General features: G+C 37.5%; 1 protein-coding gene across 1 annotated transcript; it reads left to right on the top strand.

The window, feature by feature from the left end:
- Positions 1-2,673: 2,673 nt before the first annotated feature.
- KCNE4 (potassium voltage-gated channel subfamily E regulatory subunit 4) lies at positions 2,674-6,120 on the top strand. The gene is made up of 2 exons (XM_034439410.3): positions 2,674-2,877; positions 3,828-6,120. Exons 1-2 carry the CDS (start codon positions 2,826-2,828, stop codon positions 4,358-4,360), a joined length of 585 nt encoding a protein of 194 aa, XP_034295301.1. The 5' UTR covers positions 2,674-2,825; the 3' UTR covers positions 4,361-6,120.
- Positions 6,121-25,418: the final 19,298 nt, after the last annotated feature.

Here is a 25,418-nt window from a genome sequence, read left to right as displayed (position 1 = left end):
AACCAAAAGTTTCATCACCCACTTTGCCACAAGGGGTAAGGGCAAGGGAATCCAGCAGGTTCTGACAGGTTCTGGAGAACCGGTAGTGGAGATTTTGAGTAGTTCGGAGAACCAGCAAATACCACCTCTGGCTGGCCCCAGGGTGGGATGGGAATGGAGATTTTGGAACATCCTTCCCCCAGGAGTGGGGAGGGAATGAAGATTTTGCAGTATCCTTCCCCTGGAGTAGCATGGGAATGGAGATTTTGCAGTATCCTTCCCCTGCCATGCCCACCAAACCACACCACGCCCACCAAGCCATGCCCACAGAACTGGTAGTAAAAAAATTTGGATTTCACCACTGGGTGAGTGTATGACAGGTTTTAAATTTGTGCTTCCTTTTATTCTAAATTCCATCCAAATAGGGTGTAAATATTTTACAGTTTGTATAAGCAGTCTTCAGTCCAGGATTTTTTTCCCTATCTTATCCTCCCTACCCACCCTCCTACTAGCCAAGAATTCGATTCTTGGTTATTCAGCAATACCAAATTCCATTTCATATTACCTTTCCTTTACAGATATTATCTAAATTAGTCAACCATTAACCATCAGGATTCATACAGTAAATTGTGAAGTTAGGACTTCAAAAAAAAAAAATCAATGTATTTAATAATGGGGACTTTATAATGAAAAACAACCCCACACATATTTCAACAAAGATAAAAGGCATAGTGAATCATATATATTTATTAATGAACCAATAAGTAACAGAAATAAGTTAGGCATTATCTAAATTTTCAGTGGCCCAACTCTGTGAAATTTAAAGTGAAAAATTCTACTTTTTCATTACTTTTTAAAATCACAAATTCCTGAATTTCTCTGAATAAAATAGTTTAATTGACATAGAAATCCTTAAGCAATGTAGTTGCTTTGGAATGTAGGATTGACAGAAAAATTCTTCCATTTAACAATTCATTTTGAGTTGAATGGTATTCCAGGATGATAAAATTTAGAGCATGTGTTCCTAGTTGCTTTATTTAAAAACAAACAAAAAACCACCAAAGACTTAAGTTTTATATCCTTCTTGAGGGTAGCTACTGAAAGTACAAGTGGTTTGAAAACTATTATTTCTTCATTTAACTCCCACCCTTTAATATTGCTGATATGGCACATAGTTAGATAATCAATTGTTAAAGGATGTAGAACATGCTGTGATACCAGGGTTGCATTTTGGAGGAATAGATTTTATACTTGTAGGGATTTTATATGGTTTTAACCACTGACCGCCTGTATGAAGCCAATGGTATATTATAGAAATGCTATTCAGTAAGTAAATAAATAAATAATAAATAAATTTGTGCGTACTTGTTAAAGGCTTTTTACTAATTTGAGGGTAGCAGCTACACTCCTAATAACTGGCCTCAAGTCTGCTTAGAACTGTGTTAAAGTAATCCAGTTCTGTACTCAGACTCCTATTGAACTAAATAGTTATATGTATACATAAAAATTGGGGAGTTTTATGAATAAACCAGCTTTGTGCATATCAAAAGTAATGATCAGAAGTTGAAATATTCATTAGGACCTTACATTTTAATATTTTATGTATCTAAGCCAAAACGTGGCATTTTCCTCACTTTTCCTGAACAAGCTGACTTTCTGCAACATAGCCTTGTCAGGGTTCCAGCTTTGCTTGTGAATGCCAAGTCTGCTCCCTGTTAGGCAGACACTGGACTTTCCTTCCCTTATTTCCTGATAAGCCAGCTTTTCCAGGCAGAGGAGAAAGACTGAAATCTTGGCTTATCTTGAATGTGTAAGAAAATGTAAAAGCTATGCTAGATAACAGCCCTTCCTTCCTAAATTCTTCATTTCAGAAACAAAATGGAATTGTGGGAAGTACATCATCCTTTATAGCATTAAACATCTGAAAAATCAAAATTTTTGGTTCATCTTTTCAATAACTCAGAAATTTACAAACCGTGATCTATTTTCTCCTGTCCACTGCTTCATGTGCTTGCGATACATTTTTCTGTACAAATGTGTGTTGGTTATTGAAAGGATCTGCTGATTATTTGGTTCCCATGATAAGATCATCTGTATTTTGTCTAATAAAAGAAGCTGATGATTATTTTCACAACCACCTTAGGCAATCCCATTTTACAACCACAGTTGGGTGGAATGTAGTCCAGGTTGCAACTCCAAACCATTTTATGCTGCTTTATAATACCCATTATAACTACTTTTACTAGACCAGCAAATCCCATAACATCAAATGTTTCATGGTCGTATTGTAAACTGAAGCATTCTAACTTTAACTCTGCAAGTCTCGGTGGGCCTTTTTGTTTAATCCCAGCCCTTTGTTTAAAGGGATGGATTAAATTTAAGATTTGATAGCTTTAATTTAAATGCAGTCAAACTTTTCTGTAAATTATAAAGGCCATCTGCAAGAGTACTAGGAAGGAAGCAGTGCTTACACATCACCATGAAAGGGGTTTTCTGCTGATGACAATTCACTGCTTTTTGCAGAACTTATTCCCTGTGCATACAAAGCAGTGTTTAGCTCAAGTCACATAATTCATCCATAAAGTGTCTGTGCTTAACCCAAGTTTTGTGTCCAACTTTCTAGCCTTTGTTTAGGAAAGAATGACTCAGCCATCCCACTGTTCTTCATTTTACAGAGGTGTCAGGAATTTAACCAGTTAAAAGTCTGAGGCCATTTCAGTTTGTGGGCTGGCTCTAGCATGAAACTATTATATACTCTGGGTCACGTGGCATAACATTTCATCCAAGCTAGTCTATTAATTCTGGCAGCAGCCAGAGAAAGTTTCAGAGCTTCTGGAATCCGGCAGATGTACTGTTTCTTTAGAGCTTTGGGAAGCACGGCATTATTTGCAGGCTCACGTAAGTTTTTGAACATTTTTTTTTTATTAGTCTAAGGCACTGTTCTAGAGTGGTAAGCTATGCGAAGCTTCACTACACTAACTGGTTTGGTTGAAAACCAACTCTGTCTCTCCTTCTTGAATTTTAGAAGTGCTTTTTCAGTCATTCATTGCCATGTACTCTCTTTGTAAGGAACTCTGATGTAAGGGAATCTTTGGATATAACTGGAAATACTGCTTGAATGGAAATTTTAGTTTGCAAAATTCTGTAGTTTTGAACTAAATGATCCAAAAATCATAATAATTTCCATTAGCACTTAGGCTGTGTAAACCACGTTATCAACTTGACTTAATACATTTCGTGGGGAAGACTGAGTAGGATGGCAAGAAAAAAAAAGGAGAATCAGTGTAGTATAGTTAAAGTTTTGGACTTGAACTGAAGAGAACCAAATTCAAGCCTATTATCTGCTCATTCAGGGGGTAGTGAAATTATTGTTTTGGGAACAAAATTGAACAACATTTTTCCAATCTACTTGTAGGTCTGTCAGCTGTACTGTACATATTTTCAAAAAACTGATTATTTGTATTATAATAAGTTATAGTGGGGCTCATTACCACTTTGATCTCATATTTTACATGTAAATATTCCTGGGTTCAATTTTTGCTGTCTTTAGTTTTAGAAGATCAGGCAGCTGGTGGTAAAGACTTGTGATTTTGAAAGTTGTCCAAGTGGATAACACTAGGCTACATAAAGGAAAAATAAACTTCAGTGATGTACAAAACAGTTTATTATGAAGCTAATTCCCATGAACTCTTATCAAATGTTCTTAGATGATCAAACTGTTTTGTCCTGACTAAACTATTGGTCTATCTCAATTACCCAACCAATAACTATAAATTCACATATGCATTAGGATTAATTTCCTATCATCATTGCTTGATATTCATGCCTTAACCTCTTACTTTCTCCAGGAGCCAGTCTTCTTCCAAAAGCTTTGATGTTTGTAATGGATCATCCTAACACAACACAGTCCCTGCCGGCTGTTGAAAACTCTGGCTCTGTTGTTTCCCTGTCTGAGAAGAATGGAGGTAGTGGCAATGAATACTTTTATATCCTGATTGTCATGACCTTCTATGGAATCTTTTTAATGGGAATCATGCTAGGCTATATGAACTCCAAGAGGAAAGAAAAGAAATCTAACTTGCTGCTACTTTATAAAGATGAGCAGAGGAAATGGGGACAAGTTGTAAAGCCTCTGCCAACAGTCTCGGGACTGAGGTCTGTCCAGTTTCCAATGATGATCAGTATGCTGCAAGACAGCATGGTACCAGCTTTTTCCTGCGCCTTGTGTTCCATGGAGGGAAACAGTGAATCTTCCTTGCCAGATGTTCACCTCACTATTGAAGAAGAAATGCCTGTTGATGAACCAGGAGAATCGACGGAAGCAGCCCTCCTCAAGGACAGTAGTGAAGGCTCTTCAGAAAGCATCCATCAACATTCCTAGCATTACCAGGTTCTGAAGACTCAACATTTTTGAAAAATTATGATCAGTTTTGCTTCTGGCATTGATTCATCCATCATCAGGATGGGTCATTATATTGTTGGAAGATGGAAAGAAAAGTAATAAGCCCAAATATAATATATAACAGAATGGTTTTGTTACTAAAAACAGAGAAGGATTTTTTTTCCTCTGAAGGAAATATCCTGGCTTCCCTTCAGCTTATTTCTGAATGTACAAATGTGAAAGTAGTGGTGATATGTATGTGTCTATTTTATGAATAACCAGTGATTTGATAACTAATGCCATGAATATTTTACCTTATTAAACGTCTCAATGAGACATTCCTAGTCTCAAAATGACTAAACAGCAATAATACAGAGCAAAAACCAATCTTTGCTCATTCGGTGTCTAAGCGGCAGTCCACTTGAATGAATTCCTAACTTTCAGATATGTATAATCGTGTAGAAGAAGTAAGTTTATACAGATATCTGAGCAGCAACTGGGAAGGGGGCATGATAATGAAATGGCATGAAACAACAACACTTGTGACTCCAAGTATATAGCAACAAACAACAATTACCGCTATTGTTACTTGTTTATCCCAAATAGAATGGATGTGGAAGTAAATCCTACATTAATGTAAATTTCTAGATCAGTAAGCATTGTACAAAACTGATAAGTTAGTTCTGTTAACATCCTGTTCATTCTGAACGAGCCATGAATCACAAAAAGATCAGGGGCTATAATGCCCCGTTAAGATATAACTGCACCACAAGCAGGCCCTGTATGACCACTCGGATGGTCTTGGTCTGTAGCTGTCATCATTGCAGCTCTTCATTAATCCATAATGAGTATAAAACATTGATCACAAACATGGTGAGTTTCTGATTCTGGATTTCTGGTTTAAATAATCATTTTAGGAAGTATTCAACCATAGCTCAAGAATTTTTTAATGATCATTTGTTACAGTATTTTACAAACACATTAATTAAAACATCATATGGGTTTTAAAAAGTTTTACATGTAACAGTGATCCCAAGATTCATTACTTCCATCATGCATTGCATTGGACATCAACATTGGGCTTATAAGTATGAGAACAGAAACACTGCCAAAACTCTGAGTTTTCCAAGTTAAATAATGCAGAAAGATATGTATTGCCATGGGATACAGTCTGTGAAAACAGAAAGGGAATAGGCACAAATGAGGTAAAAGTCCTACTTTTCACTTCTATTTTAAGGCATTCGTTCTAATTCTAATTTCAGACAGAGCTAACCAACTTCATTGATCAAAGAATATTGCCATTTTGTCTGTCTGCTATCAACAAGATCATTATGTTATAGGAACCTTGTTTGCTTGTTCGTTCATTGATGAGTGGCTACAAATCTCATTAAATGCAATAGATGTATTGCTATTATCTTTGCTGATCATCTTATAAGAACAATCTTGGGGTTTCTATATTTCAAGAAGGACTGTTTTCAATATTCTTAGATGCCAAACTATGTTTGGCATTTTGCCTGGAATCACTTGAATTCTGAAATTGTACAATTCAAAATAATAAATGAGTTGATATATTTTTTCCATTGCTTTTTCTTCATTGATTATGAAACAAATGTATTGGTGATTCTCTATTCTTTTCAGCTTGACTCAAAAGTCAATTGTGTATATACTTTGATACCACACTGTATATATTTGAACTGTATTTAAATATTTTTTCATTAATCCTCATTTTATTTAAATAAAAATATGATAACGTTTTGTTATTTTTATGGAATGATTATTCAGTGACTAAGGTTTCTGCAACCAAAACTACTTCTTTCTTCTTTTTTACCTTCAGCAAACCATTTCCTGGTAGTTTCCCATACTCCTCACTGGAGTTATGGGATCAGGTTCATTTTAAGTGGCAATATGAGAGCCTTGATAGTACAAGGGTTTAAGGCACCTTGTTATTAAGCTGCTTAAGACCAGCTGCCTGCAATTACTGCAGGGTTCGAATCTCGCCAAGGCTCAAGGTTGACTCAGCCTTCCATCCTTTCTAAGGTAGGTGAAATGAGGACCCAGTTTGTGGGGGCAATAAGCTGACTTTGTATATACAAAAGGATGAAGGCTATTGCTGAGCACATTGTAAGCCGCCCTGAGTCTTCGGAGAAGGGCGGCATATAAATCAAAATTAAAAAAGTTGTGGACCCGGCAGTGTTGGCAAATTATCGTCCCGTCTCCAACCTTCGCTTCATTGCGAAGGTTGTTGAGAGTGTGGTAGCGCGACAGCTCCCCCAGTACCTGGATGAATCGTCGTATCTGGATCCGTTCCAGTCGGGCTTCAGGCCTGGGTACAGCACGGAAACGGCATTGGTCGCGTTGGTTGATGATCTCTGGAGGGCTCGGGACAGGGGTTGTTCCTCTGTCCTGGTCCTATTAGACCTCTCAGCGGCTTTTGATACCATCGACCATGGTATCATGCTGCACCGGCTAGAGGAGTTAGGGGTGGGGGGCACCGTCCTACGGTGGTTCTCCTCCTTTCTCTCTGACCGGTCGCAGTCTGTGTTGACAGGGGGGCAGAGGTCGGCCCCGAGGCCCCTTGTATGTGGGGTGCCACAAGGGTCGGTCCTCTCGCCCCTTCTGTTCAACATTTATGTGAAGCCGCTGGGTGAGATCATCCGTGGTTTCGGGGTGAAGTACCACCAGTACGCTGACGATACTCAGCTGTACATCTCCACCCCGGACCACCCCAATGATGCCCTTGAAGTGATGTCCCGGTGCCTGGAGGCCATGCGGATCTTGATGGGTGGAGAAACAGACTCGGGCTCAACCCATCCAAGACCGAGTGGCTGTGTTTCCGACATCCCGATATAGTCAGTTGGCACCATCACTGACTATTGGGGGCGAGTCATTGCCCCCCACGGAGAGGGCTCGCAACTTGGGTGTCCTCCTGGACTCACGGCTGTCTTTAGAAGAGCATATGACGGCCGTGGCCAGGGGGACTTTTTATCAGGTCCGCCTGATTCGCCAGTTGCGTCCCTTTCTGGATCGGGACTCGTTAAATACGGTCACTCATGCTCTTGTCACTTCCCGCTTGGACTACTGCAATGCTCTCTACATGGGGCTCCCCTTGAGGAGCACCCGGAGGCTCCAGCTGGTCCAGAATGCGGCCGCGCGGGTGGTTATGGGAGCGACGTGGCGCTCCCATGTGACCCCCCTCCTGCGCGAGCTGCACTGGCTCCCGGTGGTCTTCCGGGTGCGCTTCAAGGTTTTGGTTACCACCTTTAGAGCGCTCCATGGCATCGGACCGGGGTATCTACGAGACCGCCTTCTGCTACCAATAGCCTCTCACCGACCAGTACGCTCCCATAGAGAGGGGCTCCTCAGGGTGCCATCGGCCAAACAGTGTCGACTGGCGGCCCCCAGGGGGAGAGCCTTCTCTGTGGGGGCACCTACCATCTGGAACGAGCTCGCCCCAGAGATACAGAAGATCCCGGACCTGCGCACGTTTCGCCGTGCTCTCAAAACTTTTCTATTTCAGCAAGCTGGCCTGGCCTAACTCCCCTCTTTTAAATTCTTAAATTTTAAATTTTTTAATTCGTGATTTTATAAATTGGGTGTTTTAATCTGTGTTTTGGCCGAAATATTTAATAATTTTAAGGGATTTTTAATATTTGTATTGTCTGTATTTTATCTTGGCTGTTCACTGCCCTGAGTCCTTCGGGAGTAGGGCGGTATAGAAATTTGATTAATAAATAAATAAATAAATAATAAATAAATAAATAAAAAATATCAGCTGTGATTCTTCTAACACATGTAATTCATCCAGGAACATTTCAGACTACTTTGTTCCTTAGTCTATGACAAAAATGCTGTTCAAAACAGAGTTTGTGTGTCTAAACCATTTGTTGTTTATTTGTTTGCTTTGGCCATTGTGATCAGCAGTAAATGATAAGCCTACCATATTAGGTTGCAGAAAGCCAAATAAACACTAAGTGACAACAGAGAATACAGATGACTTTAATCCTTTGCTGTCATCTCAAGGTCATTTAGATTTTTGCAGTCCTATTATGCTATAAATGTGAAGTGTTTCAATGTATTTTGTTAGTTTTTCATGAGCAGGGCCGGATTTAGATTGAAAGAAGCCCTAGGCTATTCCACTTATGAGGCCCTTTCACCAGTGGTGGGATTCAATTTTTTAACAACAGGTTCTGTGGGCGTGGCTTAGTTGGGGGTGTGGCTTGGCAATCATGTGACTGGGTGGGCGTGGCTAGCTGGTCACGTGACTGTGTAGGCGTGGGTAGCTCGTCATGTGACCGGGTGGGCGTGGCTATGTGCATAGACTTTTTTCAGAGGGCTGAAAAAAGTCATTTCTGACTGGGCCTCGCACTTTTGACCGGTCCTCACACTTATGACCATCCTCACATTTATGCTTGTGCAGCTTTCTTAACAACCATGTCACTCATTTCACAACTGCTTTTCTTCACCATGGTGACAAGATAGGGCAAAAACGTAAAATGTGAGGACAGTCGTAAGTTCGAGGACTGGTCAAAAGTGCAAGGACCAGTCAGAAATAACTTTTTCAGCCCTCTGAGTAGTCCATATGCATAAAAGGATACAGCAATAGAGAGGGATGAAGGAAGGGAAGGGAAATTAGAGTAGGAGAGAGAGGGAGGAAGAGAGGAGGAGAAGGAGAAAAGAAGAGGAAGTAGGGAAGAGAAGAAGAGGGGGAGGAAGAGAAAGTAAGAAGGAAAGAAAAGAGAGGTGGTAGGTTTGAGGAGAAAGATTGCTGTACAATAAAAAAGATGAAAGGGAAGAAAGCCAACCCCAAACAAATATAAAGATATTAAGATAAAGAATGAATTGTTAAACTTTAAAGAATAAAAGAGAACAAATATGAATAAATAACAATAATTAGAAACACACATACAAACATACAATGTATTTTCTTTGAACAGAGTATTTGGCCGGTTCACAAATTTAAACAGTGTTTAGTCATTTCAATTAAATTTACAATTTCTATATTTCCTTTTTGCCATATTTATTCCTCATCTATTTTTGTAAAAAACCAATATTACCCTTCATCCTCATCTCTAATCTTAATCAAATTCAATTTTTCCCTTCTATTCTATATTATACCCCTTCCCATTGTCATCTATTTTTATATCCATCCTCACATTGGTTAATTATGTAATATTAGTTGTTTAATATAAATTCAACATTTTAATATAAATCAATTAGTTATATAACTACCTTTTTTGTATATTAATCAATATGAACATGAATATTCCAATTATTTCCATGCAATCCAATTTCTTACAAATCAATTAATTATATTTACCAATAATAATAAACCAAATAATTTCCCCCATATATTCCTCCAAACCACAACTTAACCATTTCTGCTTTCAACACAATATACAATTAATAGTATCTCAATTATTACAATTCCCTAGTTAAATAGAGCTTTTTTTCTTTTGTGTTTTAAAATCTCCTCTTTTTCCCTAAATTTCCCGTTGTTTGCACCTACCTTTTTTGGTGAGGAAAAAGAAATCTGCCTGCCTAATTTTCCAACGTGCAAAGCCAACAGCCTGCTTTACTTTCTCTTTCGTTTTTCAGTATAGCTAGGGGGGGAAAAATCAGCACTCTTTGCAAGCAAGGAGCAGATCCGTGAGCAAAACAGCTGAGAGCAAATCAGCTGGGGGTCGGGAGCCGATCTAAGCAAGGGCTAATTAGCCTATGCTGAAGCTCCGGGGGCCAATAAAATTACAAAAAAAACACCGAACCCTTTGTTAAATTGCTGGCTCCCCCGCCCCTCGCCCACCACTATTTATTGGCAATAAATAGTGGTGCGGAGGGGCGGGGCAAGCCAGCAATTTAACAAAGGGTTCGGCTGCACCACTGGCTCTAGGGCGGCCCTTTGAAGCCCCGCGGCAAGAATTTAAACAAGTTTTTTTTCCTCTAGCCATCGGAGGCAGCAATAGATGGGGAGTGGGTGGGGTAAGCGAACGGCAGGCGATCCAAAAGAGCAGAGAGGGAGGGTGAGTGAAGGCGTGGAAGCTGCTTTCTCCATCCTGCCCACGTGGATCCCAGGCAGCGGAACTCAGGCTAGGGAAGGGGTGGGCAATTGTGGCTCTTTTACAACCTGTGGCCTTCAACTCCCAGAATTCCTCAGACAGCCAAGCTGTCTCAGGAATTCTGAAAGTTGAAGTCCACAGGTTGTAAAAGAGCCACAATTGCCCACCCCTGGCTACGGTAGGCTGGCGCCGCGCGGGTGGGAGGCGAGGGGCGGGTGAGCCAGCAATTTAACAAAGGGCTCGGCCGAACCCCCTAGAACCCCCAGAATCCCACCACTGTGTAGGCCCCTCTTGATCTTGAGGCCCTAGGCTGAAGCCTAGTTAGCCTATAGGAAAATCCGGCCCTGTTCATGAGCATTGCCATAATTCCCAATGGCCTTTTCTGCAATTCTCTAGAACAATAGATTTGGATTTTTTTTAAAAAAAAATTAAGAATCAGTTCTATGGGAGTAACCCTATGTCCTAATAATTAGAATCTGAGTTGCAATTACCTTTCCGTGCTTTTCTTGTAAATCAACCTGTTATTAAAGACAATATAACAGGCTGATTTTGGGCCTTGTGATCAAGTGGTAAATCCTTAAAATAAACAAGGATTCTTGCATATGAAGGAGGAGAAACAAGAATCAACTCATTGCTCACTTGTAGAGGGCATGATATAGTATGTAAATCAGGTTTCCCTGCCTGGAGCTCTCTCTGTGTTTTGGATTATAACTCTGCTTAAATCTATGTAGGATGGATACTTCCAGTGCACACATTTGAAGGGCTAGACTGGGATAAGATGCTTTAGGCAGAAAAAAACTTAAATAGAAAACATGTGACTTTTGGTAAAGACTGAGTCAGTGCACTTGCTAAAATACCTTTGATTCAGTTTTTTGGTTGTGGCAAAGACTTGATGGGAAAGCCTGCAGTTAGAAGGCAATAGTACAATTTGGATAGAAAGTTCTCCACCTCTACCTAGAGGGCAGGACCTTAGAAAACTTCCACGGAAAGACTCTACCAGTTTGAAAGTAGTTTTGAACCTCTGTGATCCCTTAGTGCCAGCAGCTTTCAAAAACCAAGCCAACTGGCGGCCATAAATTTGAAACTGCAATAAAGTCCTCTGTCTGTCTCTGAAATACTATCTCTGGGGAATTCATGGGGAATGTGTCTCTCACTTGCAACCCTCCCTCCCTCCCCCCCTCCTTCTTCTGGTTTTCAGGCCTCTCAGGGGAAAGTTAGTTTGACCCGTTTGCAGTTTCCTCTCATAGAAATCCCTGGGATCTTTTTCCGCAAATGGCCAGACAATGCACATTGTATGAAACAAGTGAATGGATATGGGTAAGACAAAAGGCATTTACCCCAGCCACTTTTTCACAGGGAGAGGTCAGTGAGAAGATTACTGTCTTGCAGCAGCTAAGGTCTCAACAGCGATTTTTGCTCTTTGTTCTCAGTGCTGTGAGGTTAGCAGAAGAGAAAACACTCAGGAATCCTCTTCAAACCACTTTTGAAGCCCCGCAGACAGGATGCAATAATGGTGAGGTAATGCTCTTACTTTTGAAATGGAGGCAAGAATGGCTCAGATAACCTTGAAAGGCCAAGCTGGTGTGAGACTGCAGCCTGACAAGGCCAGCCCTTTCTCAGAGCAAACTATAACAGCCGGTGAGTCTGGTGTGCTTATTAAAAGTCTTTTGCTCAAAGATGACAAGCAGGCAGTCGGCAGCCAGGCATCTGCAGACTTTCAGGATGACATGACTAGTTAACCCCCAATTTGGAAATCTTCCAGCAGTGGGGGAAGGTGGCGATAATGCTGACACTGAAAACCTGGACAAGGAGAGGCAGAAAGTGGGATGAGGGGAATCAGCAGGAAAAAATGTGACGTGCCACTATGTTGCCTAAAGAGCAGTGATTTCTGACAGTTTCTGTTCTTCATGAATAGGAATGGACAGTCCATAGAGTGAATAATTTTAACATAATTAAGGGATAGAAAAATAGTTATGAGACTTCAGCATTCTTGGACTCATATTAGTTTCTTAGGATAATTGCATTTAATACAAAGCACACATTGCTTTATCCAACTATGAGTAGCTGGTGAAGAAAATATGATTATACCAACAAAGATCGTTAATTAGGCTCCTCTGGTTACACCAGTGTTTGGTCCTTTGCTTGCTACATCTTAAAATTTTGTTTATAATGAGTTTATACTTTAGATGAAATGATAATCTAAAATTATTTTAGTTTTTAATTGTAGGTATATTTTATGCATACAAAATCACACAGAGAATATGCAAACATAAAAACTAATGGAGAAACATCTCTTACAAAACAATCATAACAAGATGAGCAGCCACTGTAAGTTAAAATCCACTGTTTGGTAGCAAAGAGATGCCTTCGTTCATTTTCCCAGGAAGCCAATTTGCATATTTAACTTTGTTTAAAATAATGCTCCATGGTTGCTATAGGAAACATAGGCAGCAGTGTTCATAGTCTCATACTCTCTTCCTGCAAGACACGTCAACAGCATTTTTCAAGCTATTCATGAATGCCTGTTGTTGAAGATGCACTAGAAATAAATAAAATGCCATAGGTTATACCTCAAGAGAAAGGGGAAGGAGAATACAGTTAACCATGTAGTAGTTTAATAGCACAGATTCTCAGAGTTTTCTTCATGCTTCACTAATTTATAAATGACAGAACAGACTTAAAAGACTCCAAATTTACATAAACTAATATAAGTTAATGGTATAAGGTTCACCTTACATTTAATGTTGCCAGGTGTCCACTATTTGAGCGGACAGTCTGCTTTTTTCACATGTTCACTATTTTTTTTCACAAAATAGTGGACATTTTTTTTATTCAAAAGCTTTATGATGAAATTAAAACGTAATTTAATATTTTACATATTATTATAATATATTTGATGTTTTGAATTTTAAGTAAAGTTTTGAAGTGATTATTTTAAAATGTTTGTAAGAAAATATATAATTTAATTGTAATTTTTTTTTTAATTTTTTTACTACTTAACCCCCCCCCCCCGCTCGTCTGCTATTTTTTGGCAAGCCTACTTACATTTAATTAAAATTATATGACAATTCTGCTTTTGCTCTTTAGATAGGTATGGAAAAATGTCATTTGCTATGGGGCTGATAGTTGCTTAAATGACCCTAGAACAGGGGTGGCAAATGTGGCCCTTTTACAACCTGTGGACTTCAACTCCCAGAATTCCTGAGACAGCTGTCTCAGGAATTCTGGGAGTTGGAAGTCCACAGGTTGTAAAAGGGCCAAATTTGCCCACCCCTGCCCTAGAAGAAGCCCCCACTCCAAGAAAGTCTTAGGCTGGTCACCCAGATGCTTCAACTGTGATATTTTAAAGTAAGAAGTAGCATTTTCTTTGAGTGCAGAACTACCCTAAGGCAGAAATAGGCAACAGACAACGTGTGGGCTGCATAAATTTCCAGGCTTGTCACCACTATTCATCCACAAAATAAACAAATTTTATTGACAAAACATCAGCCTGTTTCTGATTTTTATGAGTGGAAAACAAAATCTAGGATATTTTCGGTTGGGGCAACATCTTAATCTATACCTTAAAACATACTAAAAATATAGAAGTGTTCTTATTGTGATGCCACAAGACCTCAGCACAGCCTCCTGAGATCCTCCATAAATTTAAGAGGCTGAGCTGTGGCCTTACTCCTCATATATTGCCTGCTTCCTGCTTTAAAGCAAAAGTGGGCAATTTTTTTCTTGCATACAATTTGCTATTTCCATTACCAACACAACTATCTTTGTTCTGGCTTGCAGTCAGATGCCAATATTCTTCTTATTCATGTCAGAATGAAAGTCTTCTCTCCACCTCTCAAAATCATTAGCCAGTGAAGTTCTGCTATCCACAGAATTTATGTAACTTTGGGATTATTCTCATATAGAGCAACATCACATTGTCATGGTGGCATCACGTGATGTATCAGGACTTCCCCCCCCCCCTTGCTAAACTGGGCATGGGCGTGGCCAGTGCATGATGCATCTGGTCCATGGGCTGGGAGTTTGACAGCCCTGTCAGAGAGTCAAACCTAAAAGTTTAGTCATCTGTAACAACTTGCCTTTAACTTTCACCTGCTACCTCTCCAATCCTGGCTTGAGGAAAAAAGTAGAGAGAGTGCGAGAGTCTCTCCCAGGGGTACTATTCAGCAGGTTCTGGAGAACTGGTAGTGGAAATTTTGAGTAGTTTGGAGAACCGGCAAATACTTCCTCTGGCTGGCCCCAGAGTGGGGTGGGAATAGAGACTTTGCAATATCCTTCCCCCAGGAGTGGGGAGGGAATGGGGATTTTGCAGTATCCTCCCTGGAGTGGTGTGGGAATGGAGGTTTTACAGTATCCTTTCCTTGCCATGCCCACCAAGCCACACCACACCACACCCACCAAGCCACGCCCGCAGAACTGGTAATAAAAAAAATTGAATTCCACCACTGGTCTCTCCTCACTAGATTTCTGCTTCATTGTCTGGTCCACAGCCCCAAATCAGCCCAAACAGCTAATAGAACCTATATAAATCATCTCTCTCTTTTTCTTTCCCATCTCATGTCTGTTCATTATGCTTTAGTGCTCCTGTTATGCCCGTCTAGTGTTGTTGGGTTGTTAAAGAACACAGATATAATGTTATTCATGAAGCCTGCTAAACTTGTGTTTTTGAAATAAACACATTATCCTACTGCTTAAAATAAAAAGCCCAGGAGAGAAGGACATGCTCACTCAAAGCCACAGTGCCTCATTCTTACCCAAAAGCAGCATGGAAAATGACATTGAAATATATTAGAATGCAGACCTAGTAAAACTGGTTGCTTAAGGGGGACTTTAGCACTATAACACCCAGAATAGCTAAAGATAGCCTTAAACTGTCTCAATTTTTCTGGAGAGAAAGAAGTTCCCTGAGGATGTGCTCCAGCATGAATCCAAAAGCTTGGAAGACTAAAACTCTGGTCCCAGTGACTGACTCAGTTTGGATCCTGTCTCAGGTATAGGTTGATGAAGATGAAGACAACCTCATAGGAATACAGAAGAAAAGAAGTTGGCAGAGCATGTTTGTGTAGTGGTTAGGTGCAAATGAAAAAAAGCTGGTAATCACCTTGTACTGTATTTAAGTGTAAGAATTTGATAGATTATCCAAAAATTGCAATGGTATTTTTCCTCCCAGAGGAAAGAAAACAACAAAACATGTAAAAGCCATTTCTGTGTCATCTGTTTGAACAACAATGGTAAAAAGAATTTAAAGGTAGTATTAAACAGATCACTTTTTCTGTTGAAGAAGTTTTCTCTTAACTTTGATGTTTGGGGATTAGAAAATTAACCACATACTGCAACAATGAAAATAATAAGAAACTAATGGTGCAATTCAGTTAATGTCGTTCAGCAATTCCTGAAAAGAAATTTAATAAAGGATATTAGCCAAAATTTATATATTATACTGATAAATCCACAATATTTTTCAAGACGAAAAAAGAACAGAATGAAAACGTGCTTCTATAACATATATCTTATTTGACTGGAAACAGGAAGAGGAGGAGGAAATGGCAGAATAGATTGGCATAAATGTTTGCATCTGTCCAGAATAAAAATAAAAACAAAACACACGGTTGAATATTTAATTGGCAATGATGAGAAGCAAAGCTATTTCCTGGATGCTAAAGTAATTTCTTCAAATATAATAGGAATTGTGAGAGTAATAACAGACTTAGACTGAGCTTTCATCTGTTCTCAATAGTGAGGTAAATTTAAGTTTTGGAGTGCTGCCACATCAGACTATATATAATAACATGGAAAAGATGTTTGGATCTGATGAAATACTTGCATTCAAATCCAGAGTTCTTTTCCCATAGTAGCCAACCCAAATGTCTCTTTCAAATCTGCAAGCTTCTGATAAATAGAATGTATACATTAAAGTGTTTCTCTATTTGAAAAAAAAGAAAAAGGAAGCTATGTACTGAAAATTAAATAAGGAAGAAAATCAGGCTAGAATACTATTGCCAAGAAGAACCTCAAATCATGAGAAATACCCGCACCCATCCACAGTCTGACATGATACAATCCAAAGTGGTTCAGACACAATTATGTGTTGAATTGATTTCCCCAGCAATGATATGATATTATTGCTAGGGGCCTGTTAGTATACTAGATTCGGGCTCCTCTTGTAGTTCTGATGTTTCCATCAAATTAGGAATTATTTTGGTAAGCAAGAAATATTGGTGCAGAAATAGCACCAATTGTGTTGTGTTGTGATTGTGTTGAGTCTTCCATGTAACCATGAGGTAGGAAGACTTTTGGTTAAGCTTACTTCTAAGTTCTTGGCTTCCCCAAATGGTTAGACATAAAGACTGACCTGAATATAAGAATATAAGCAGCTTGGAGCATGCCACTATAATTTCTGTGTCAGTTCTGATTGGCTGTGGCTTCTTGGTCAATAATACACTACAGATCTGCAAACAAATACATCAGTCAAGTTAATCAGTCAAGTTCCCCTTCATTGTAACTATGAAATCAGAAAACTTGGACAGCAGATAATGTAACCATTGGAAATGCCCAAAACACATGGATCATTGTAAACATATTGCTACTACTTCTACCACTACTTCTACATTTTAACATTAAACTAATTTAAATGCACAATATACTGTACAATTATATCTATTTTAAAGGTTATAAATAATTGTGGTTTTCCACCCAAAATGAAGTCAGAGAAAAGGAACATTTACTCTTGTCCCTATAATATTTTCTTGGTCATTGTGGGAAAATATACACATTTTTGAAAAGGGATTTCATTTGTGTGTTTAAGTCAGAGTTCATTCCTGGAAACCAATGGGACAACTCCTTGCAGTTTTCTTGGCAATGTTTTTAGTAATGATAGTCATTGTCTACTTCCTAGGGCTGAGAGACAGTGACTGGGCTTCATATGCAGAACTGGAGCTCATGGTCTGTCAGTTTCTATCCTGATGTTTTAACTATTACACCAAGACGGCTGTCTTTTGAATAGGAATGAACCTGAAGAAACATAAATCAGTCTGCTCTTATTTTGCATTGGTTGTAATGGGTAGAATGCAGTAGTGGGTTTCAATTTCGGCCGCTACCAGTTCGCTTGTGGGCGCTCATGCGCTCGCATGTGTGACACTTCTGCACAAAGACATCTGGCTGGGTGGGCGAAGCCTCCCGCCACTGCTGCTACCAGTTCGCCCGATCCGGGGCGAACTGGTAGCAACCCACCACTGGTAGAATGAACAAACTGCCCCTTTTTATTTTCAGAACATATTGGAAAAGTTATAAACAAGCTCCTCCTCTAAACCATGTCCTATGCACTCTTTCTTCTCCAATCTGTTGTCTCCATATTGTATGTACTGGAACATCAATTGGGAATTGCTGTCCCCACACATCTGGGAGATACTCAGTTGGAAAAAACCACTGTATTTTACTGGAATTTGTGGAATTCCATGCTGCTGCACACATTTGAATTTTCACAAATTGTACACCCCTCAGATGCTATACTATTCAGACAGAATAGTTTCTTAGACAGAATTAATCCTAGAATGATTTACAAAAGTATGTAGAAATCCACAGGGACCTCACATTTGTCTTAGTTTTGAAATGCAATAAAATATAATGTTCTATTAATTGAGCTTAATATAGTAATAACTCACTTGTCCCACTGATTTCAGAGGATCTTCCCTCAATATAACATTTTGGTCTAAGTCGAGGTGAAATGCTACCAGTTCGGGCAAACTGCCCAAACTGGTAGTAAAAAATGCTACTGGTTCACTGAACCGATAGTAAAAAAAATATTAAAAAAAAGTCCCGATGATCAGATGAGTGACGCACGATCATCTGGACTTTTTTTTTTTTACTTTTTACGCAGCACGCATGTGTGGGCAGCGAACCGGTAGCAAACTGGTTCAGATTTCACCACTGGTCTAACTCAATAGCACTCGTCTGCTTCAAAGCCTCCTAAATGCACTTATTGACAAAGAAAGATAATCAACTGGCTCTGATAATTGAAAATAATTTTTATAAATCATTATTTCAGACAATAGTTTAGAACTTTAGCCGAAGCATGCTATATTTGTGGTTACAACATAAACTGTACTTATTACCACATGGCAAATGCATAGTAATTCAAAACTGTGCATAGCAAGAAACCATTACAAAGTCTGTCAATAAATGGCTAGTGGTGTGTACCAACAGATAATCCAACTTGAGTAGTTATGAATTTGAGTCTTCAGCATAAATAAGGAAGCTCAGAAATGGGTATATTCACTTTCATGATAAAATAGATCCAAACAGTTTGGTAAATTATTCTTAGAAACTATGTTAAAGGAAGAAAAAATGTGCATCTGCTTAGAGAACCATCTTCCTTTTAATTCTCTATAAGAAGGATTGATAAATCTGTTAGTAGCATTTCTCTTACCAACTGTAGCAGCAAAAACTCTAAAGCTTTTGTTAGTCTTAGTATGGAGAAGGTCTGTTACATCTGACTGTCTTGTAGTTATTACAGATAATGAGTGGAATGAAGTAAAAAGCCAATTTCACTGCTATAAAATTGGTAAGATAACCAGAAATTCAAGCCAAGACTTATAAGAGTTAAGCTGCCAAAGTTTCTGCCTGGATGGGTAAATCTTAATTTTTCTCCCACATTAAGCAAACAATATTTTTATGGATAATGTTTAGGTTGCAATAATTTTTAATTAAATGAACCAAATCATACACTTTCCCATTATAATTTTTATAACAGTATGAAATCTACTAGAGATACATTTTTCCCTCTCTACATGAATTTAATAGCCATAATAATATTACTGCAACAGATCTACAAAATTATGCAAAAGTAGATTGAAAGTAGCCTTTTTCCTTTCTCAATAGTTGTTACTGCTATCCAATATGAAAAAGATTTCTTGGTAACTGAAATAACTGATTTTATCTTCCTAATGCCAGTTTCTCACAGTAAGTTCCCCCCAGGATTTCTCTCATGCCTGAACCCCACGCCTACTCAAGCCTCAAGAACTATAAACTAATTAAATCAGAATTTTTCAGGCTGGGAAAGAAGAAACACAACATGTGATGTGTTTTTTAAAAAAACATTCAGTTAATATATAGATATTTGGGCTAATATGGGAATCATGCCAAATAGATCACCAAATTTGGTCTATATGGTAAGGAATGGCGAAATTCTAATTGTGTTGGATCTCTGGGTTACATACATTCAGGATTCATAGGGGAAAGGTTCAAATCTCAAATCTGCAGAATCTCAATCTCAGATCTGCAGATTCTTGGGGAAATGTTTTGTCACCGAAGACACATGTAATAACTATTCTGTTTTTAAAACTCAGGCATTGCTTCTGCCAAAGAACCTAGAACCCTGCAATATACGCTGTTTCTTTTCACTTAATAACAGTGGCTATCATCTTTTTTCATTCGGTATGCAATTAACTGACAATCAATGAAGTGAGTTGGAAGCAAAGTCAGAAAAGATCTTGGATTGGTTGTGCACAAAATAGTTTTAAACACAATAGCTTCATTCTATAGGTCAATATTTATTTGTAGCTGAATGTATTTTGTGTCGCAGCGTTTGACAAGATATCACACCCATGTATATAATAATTAATGGATATTGAAAGGCTAAATACATTGAAAACTTACTGTCTTCTTTGCTTTGTCTGGAAAATTTACACATTATTTCCATGTACTTTATCAAGAATATTAATTATTTGTGAAAGATCATTTAGAACTTAGATTGTCATCAAGACTCTCATTAAACAAATACGTAAAAGTATTCTGGAAACAAAACATGGCCTTTCTGTGTTTTAGAAAAGAATGTCAAGTTGCATCTTGAATAAACAGGCCTGCCTTATTCCTATTAAAAAGGCACAATTGCATCTACAGGATAATGTCAGGAATCACTAAAGATGAACTGGAAATATAGTAGATAGATTTTCATCTGATGTAAATTCCTTCTGCTTGCTTACTCTTGGACTATTTCACGTGAGCTCCTGCATGTGGTTTGTACGTCACTGGAGAGATACTGGCAGCAGTTGGGAACATTTTTTTTAAAGAAGCTCTTAAGATCAAATGTGAAATGCAGCTTAGGGAATGATTAATTAACACAAATACACAATATGGGTCACGATTACAAAAATCTACTCCATCTGTGGATCCTTGCATGCGTACATGCTTCTTTCTGGAAAATAAACCAGTCTGGCTTCTTTCGAGGAGGAAAATGATTTTTGAATCCTACACACTTTCTTTTTAAGAAACAGGGTAGAGGAGTTAGCTTAGAAAGAACAGCTAATGTTAAAACTATGAAGGGTTGTGCTATTTTGTTTCTAGGAGTTTACCAACCACGAGAAGAAAAAAATAGAGCCCACGTAACCTGACTGGAATCCATTTCTTCCCACTCTATAAAAAGCAAAGATCGTAGCCATTTTGTTAGTATATTTCATTTACATGAACACTGTAAGCTCAGGTCACCAACAAATACCTGGGCAATGTTGGTAAATTATAAATGGGATGAGGGGTTTCATTCTGTCTTTGACCTCCTCTTTCTCTAGAGACTTTTCTCCAGCCCAAAGACTTTTCATCCAGTTCTTGGCAGCTGGTGAGAGGAAAAGCATTTGAGAAAAGAATGTATACTATATGTAAACAGTAATTGATAGAGGAATAATAGCCTTGCTTTGACTAATTTTCAGGTCTTTCCCATAAATGTTTTAATGCACAGGTGCCTACTAATAACTACCCTCAAACCTTTTGGTACCATGTAGTATATTTAATATGATTTTAAAGTAAATTGTAAATAAATATGCAAAAGTTATGATTATATCTTAACTAAATTCAATTGATAATAATTGCAATATAAAATTAGCAAAGTAAGAAATTAATCATGTTTATTTTATATGAGGTATGTACGATATCTAACCATAGCAAAATACTAGGGAACTGAAGTACATCTTTCTTCAGAATCATGGTATTCAAAATGTGGGAAATTGTACTGCTAAATAAGCCAAGAGCAAATATGTAGATGATTTGTTTTATACTTGGATTAATCCACAAGCTTCTGACTTCTGAATTCTCTCTGTCTCACTGTACCTCTGGTTTTAATTCAGATTATCCGTACCTCTTTGGATATTGTATGAGAAGAAATAACTGAAATGAAGAATCCAAAGAGGTACGGATAATCTGAATTAAAACCATTGCATTTGATTGCCTATCTATGCACTAAAACACATTTTTCACAGAAATCCATTGGTGAAATGGAGTGGTATGGGATGCAAGGGGCGTCTCCCTTTTGGATGAATAGACCAAATCTTTCGCTATCGAATATTGGCAATACAGTATTCAAAATTTTTCTTTGATATGGCGATGAACCCATCACAGCTTCCTCTGATATTATTAAACTACAAATTCTAGCAGTCTTCAAACTAATGAATGCTATAGTTGACAAGAATAGACTGCTCATTCCATAGTGGCTAAAGGAAAGATGTAAGCTTTGAATTTTTGATTGCATAAAGAGATGCTTTTTCTTCATTTTCCTAAGATATGATACCGCAAATTATTTTGTTATGAAAATATATACTTGTAACTCTGTTAGCTTAGAACTGTTGCATGATTCTGGAAGTACTTCAACCATTTGATTTATTTCCACAAGATGGTGCAGTAGAGCTAATGATCTTTTCAGCACACAGTCTGCACTTGGGAAGGAATATAATATGAAAAATAAAGACTGAACAAAAACATCCTTCTAGAATATTTTGCTTTGAAAATAAAACAGCAAAATATCTTATTGTTTGGATTCCTTTTCTCCAGCCATTACTATAAGGACCTCCAACTGTATATAATTAATGCACATCCCATTTAAAAGGTTTAGTAGACCCCAAATTCTTTTATATATTGATTTTATTTATTTTAACACATTTCTATTTATACAAAATACACTTATACACATGACAACAGATGTTAGGATATGTTGTGATTCTCATTGGAAATTATACTCAATTCCTTCATCAACAGAGTGGTAGATCAAGCTGACAGAGAAAGCACTGATATCAAAAATATCTTTTAAAAATAAATTTAAACTATCTTTAATTTGGGAGCCATTGATATATTATACAGACATCTACCTTATCTGAAGTTTGGGTTTCTCTTACCATAAATCTTAAAACATCAAATTCTGTCTGGCATAAATTCTGATCAGTTATTATTTGTACTGATGATTCCTATTAATTTGATTCTTTTTATTCACATTTTTACTTGACTTTAATAATAATTTTTAAACTGACATATGATTATCATTATATGCTGTCTTAATTCAATGTTATTATTAGAAAAACAGGATTTTAAAAAATTAATTAACATCTTAATTTTTATAGCTTCTTAAATTCCTCTTTCTAGTTCTTTTCGTGGCTTGTTCATTGACTCAACTAATTTACTTTGATGATCCATATTTTTAAAAATATTTTTCTGCCGAAGTCGAGTATGCACATAATATGTGGACAAACACAAATGCAAGATCAAATGCAAATCTTATATATTTTATTTTTATCTTTTTCTTGGGAAAGTCAGACTAGCATTTATGAATATCACAAATTCTGTTCCCATAACAACAACCTATGATAGATTGTTTGCGCTGGGCAGAAATGAGGGGCACAGTGATATAGGAAAAATATTTCTTTATGTTCTGATTACAAGTAGCACAGAAGCATTTGGTTAAACCCTGTGAGAAATAAAAAGTGATGTAAAAGTGGGCCTTTGCCCTATCCGGCAAAGTTATGTATTCTTATGTACTCATAGTTGCATGAGAGCAAGTTCTAAACATAAGCTTCTAAAAAAGATCAGTATCTCAAAGGCTAACTTCCCAGAAGCCTTCAGAGAATTAGTTTGGGAGCATATGGATATCACAGCTAGGTAGCAACTAGGCACTGACTTTTGTGGGTCATGCTTTCTTTAAAAATTATTTAGAATATACACATTACAGCAAGTCCAAAAGCAATTAATTGAAAATGGTCTAAAACAATTATAAATGTGCAAACTGCAGATAAGGATAACAAAATCTGAGCAACTTAACTAGCCGATACATCTAGTCTTTACAACAATATTGCAAAAGAATGCAAATGATAAGAAACATAACAATAAATCAGGAGTAGAAAAAAATAATAATTAAACCTTAAACACAAAATTAAACATGCATTTAGAGGGAAATACCTATTTTCCCAAAGCTTCACAATGCAGGTTGTCCTCCTTTTCTCGGTTCTTTCTAATATAGGTTAGTTGTAGTATTTACAGTAAAGTTGACACTTTCTCAACTATTCAGCAAACTTTGGTTCTTCTGCCATTTCTCACCAGGCAGTGGCACCTAGTCGACATTATCTCATTTTAGAGATAAGTAAGCCTGGTTCTGTGTCTCTAGGCTAGATAGGATATGAACATATTGTGGAGAAAAACAATAGTGAATCACTGTCATATTGTTTCCAGAAAAAATACATAGATGTATTTCCTAGATACTGAGTTCATCTTGGTGGAGACTTTAATTTTTTTACTATGATCCATTTTTTCTGTAATTTCCTGTAATTAGCATGAGTGGAAATGAGAATGAAGATTTCACAACAGTATCCATTTTGGAGATTAAATGGAGTGCAGTACTAGAGTGTTCTGAAGTACTCTTCTGTTAGCACCATTTTCATGTAGAGTATAATAACCAGCCTACAGATTTTGCTCTGTAGAACCTTAGCAGAACCCTTTTCCATTGTGCAAATATCACTGCCTAGAAAAGTTATTCAACTATTGTATCAATGATTATTTAAAAAGATAAATATATGCTAAATATATACTAAAAATAAATCCCACTGAGTTCAGTTGAAGTTTTAACCAAGTGAATCTATGCTGGATTGCTACTGTATAAATAATGACGCCTAATTTCCAGAATCTACTCATGATAATTATCAGAAAAACTATTTGTGTAGAAGAAGGGAGAAAAGGGAAAATACCATGCAAAGGTCAACTTGTTCTGGCTCATTTTCCAGAAGACTGCTACAAGTTTACATTGCTCAACAGCTTGTAATGTAACTGGTTTAGCTAAAATCAATAGGCACATAAACAGAAACATGCTTCAAAATGAATTAAACAGCTTCAGTCTTCTAAAGGCATTCAGACTAAACAGTTTGTACAAAAGAATGGCATTGTGAAGGAATCACTGTAATTTTCTTGGGGAGTTTAAGGTGACTAAACCCAATCTAATCAGTTCTGCAACAGCTCCAGAAAGTCTGGCCATGATAGGAGTTGTCGGGAGCTGTTATTTAGCCATATTTTGGAGGGCCTTAGTTTTCCCTCTCATAAGGAACAGCACTCTTAGCTCAATCTAAAACAGCACAGACATAGACACTTTGAGCAACATATACATATGTATGTGTGTCTGTTTGAATATCTGCATTTAATATACATTTTTAACATTTAAAAGGGTTAGGCTGCCATTCTGCTTGAGTATGTTTTCTTTCCTGGCTCTGTTTTCTATCATCCTTCAGCTGGAAAAAATATGAATTTCAATGGAGGAAGAAATTAAACAATTCATATAATTTTTCAGTGTCAAAATATTGAAATCTTTACCTTAGGATATGAAAATACCTTTACTGTGTAGAAGTTGCAAGTAATTGGCAAAAGAAAAACAGATGATTTGCTCGTGAATCTTTCTCATTCAGGCCAAAACCTTCTACTAATTACAAGTATAATATTTTGTGAAAATACCTTTGGTAGGAGATTATATCAATGGGAGATGCAAGTTAGCCATCGCTCGTAACAGGAATACTTCCATGTGGGGCATGGAAGAAGCAGCTTCAAATAAATAAATAAATAAATAAATAAATAAATAAATAAATAAATAAATAAATAACCCAGTTTTTTTATCACATCCTCCTGAATATTTGCCTTGATTGCCTCCCTTGCTTTAAAGACCCAGACTGACCTAAACTGAATCTTAAATCCTAAATTAAATCAGGCTGCTTTAA

The sequence above is a fragment of the Pantherophis guttatus genome, chromosome 6 (assembly GCF_059756535.1).
Source record: "Pantherophis guttatus breed Tessera chromosome 6, ASM5975653v1, whole genome shotgun sequence".
NCBI classification, from domain to species: domain Eukaryota; kingdom Metazoa; phylum Chordata; class Lepidosauria; order Squamata; family Colubridae; genus Pantherophis; species Pantherophis guttatus.
Note: the sequence above shows the minus strand (reverse complement) of the source record. Positions and strands in the feature narration are given on the sequence as shown.

Coding starts and splice junctions, on each gene's coding strand:
- KCNE4 (XM_034439410.3), top strand. CDS start 2,826: ATGTACTGTTTCTTTAGAGCTTTGGGAAGCACGGCATTATTTGCAGGC. Junction 2,878..3,827: donor GGCATTATTTGCAGGCTCAC/GTAAGTTTTTGA, acceptor TACTTTCTCCAG/GAGCCAGTCTTCTTCCAAAA.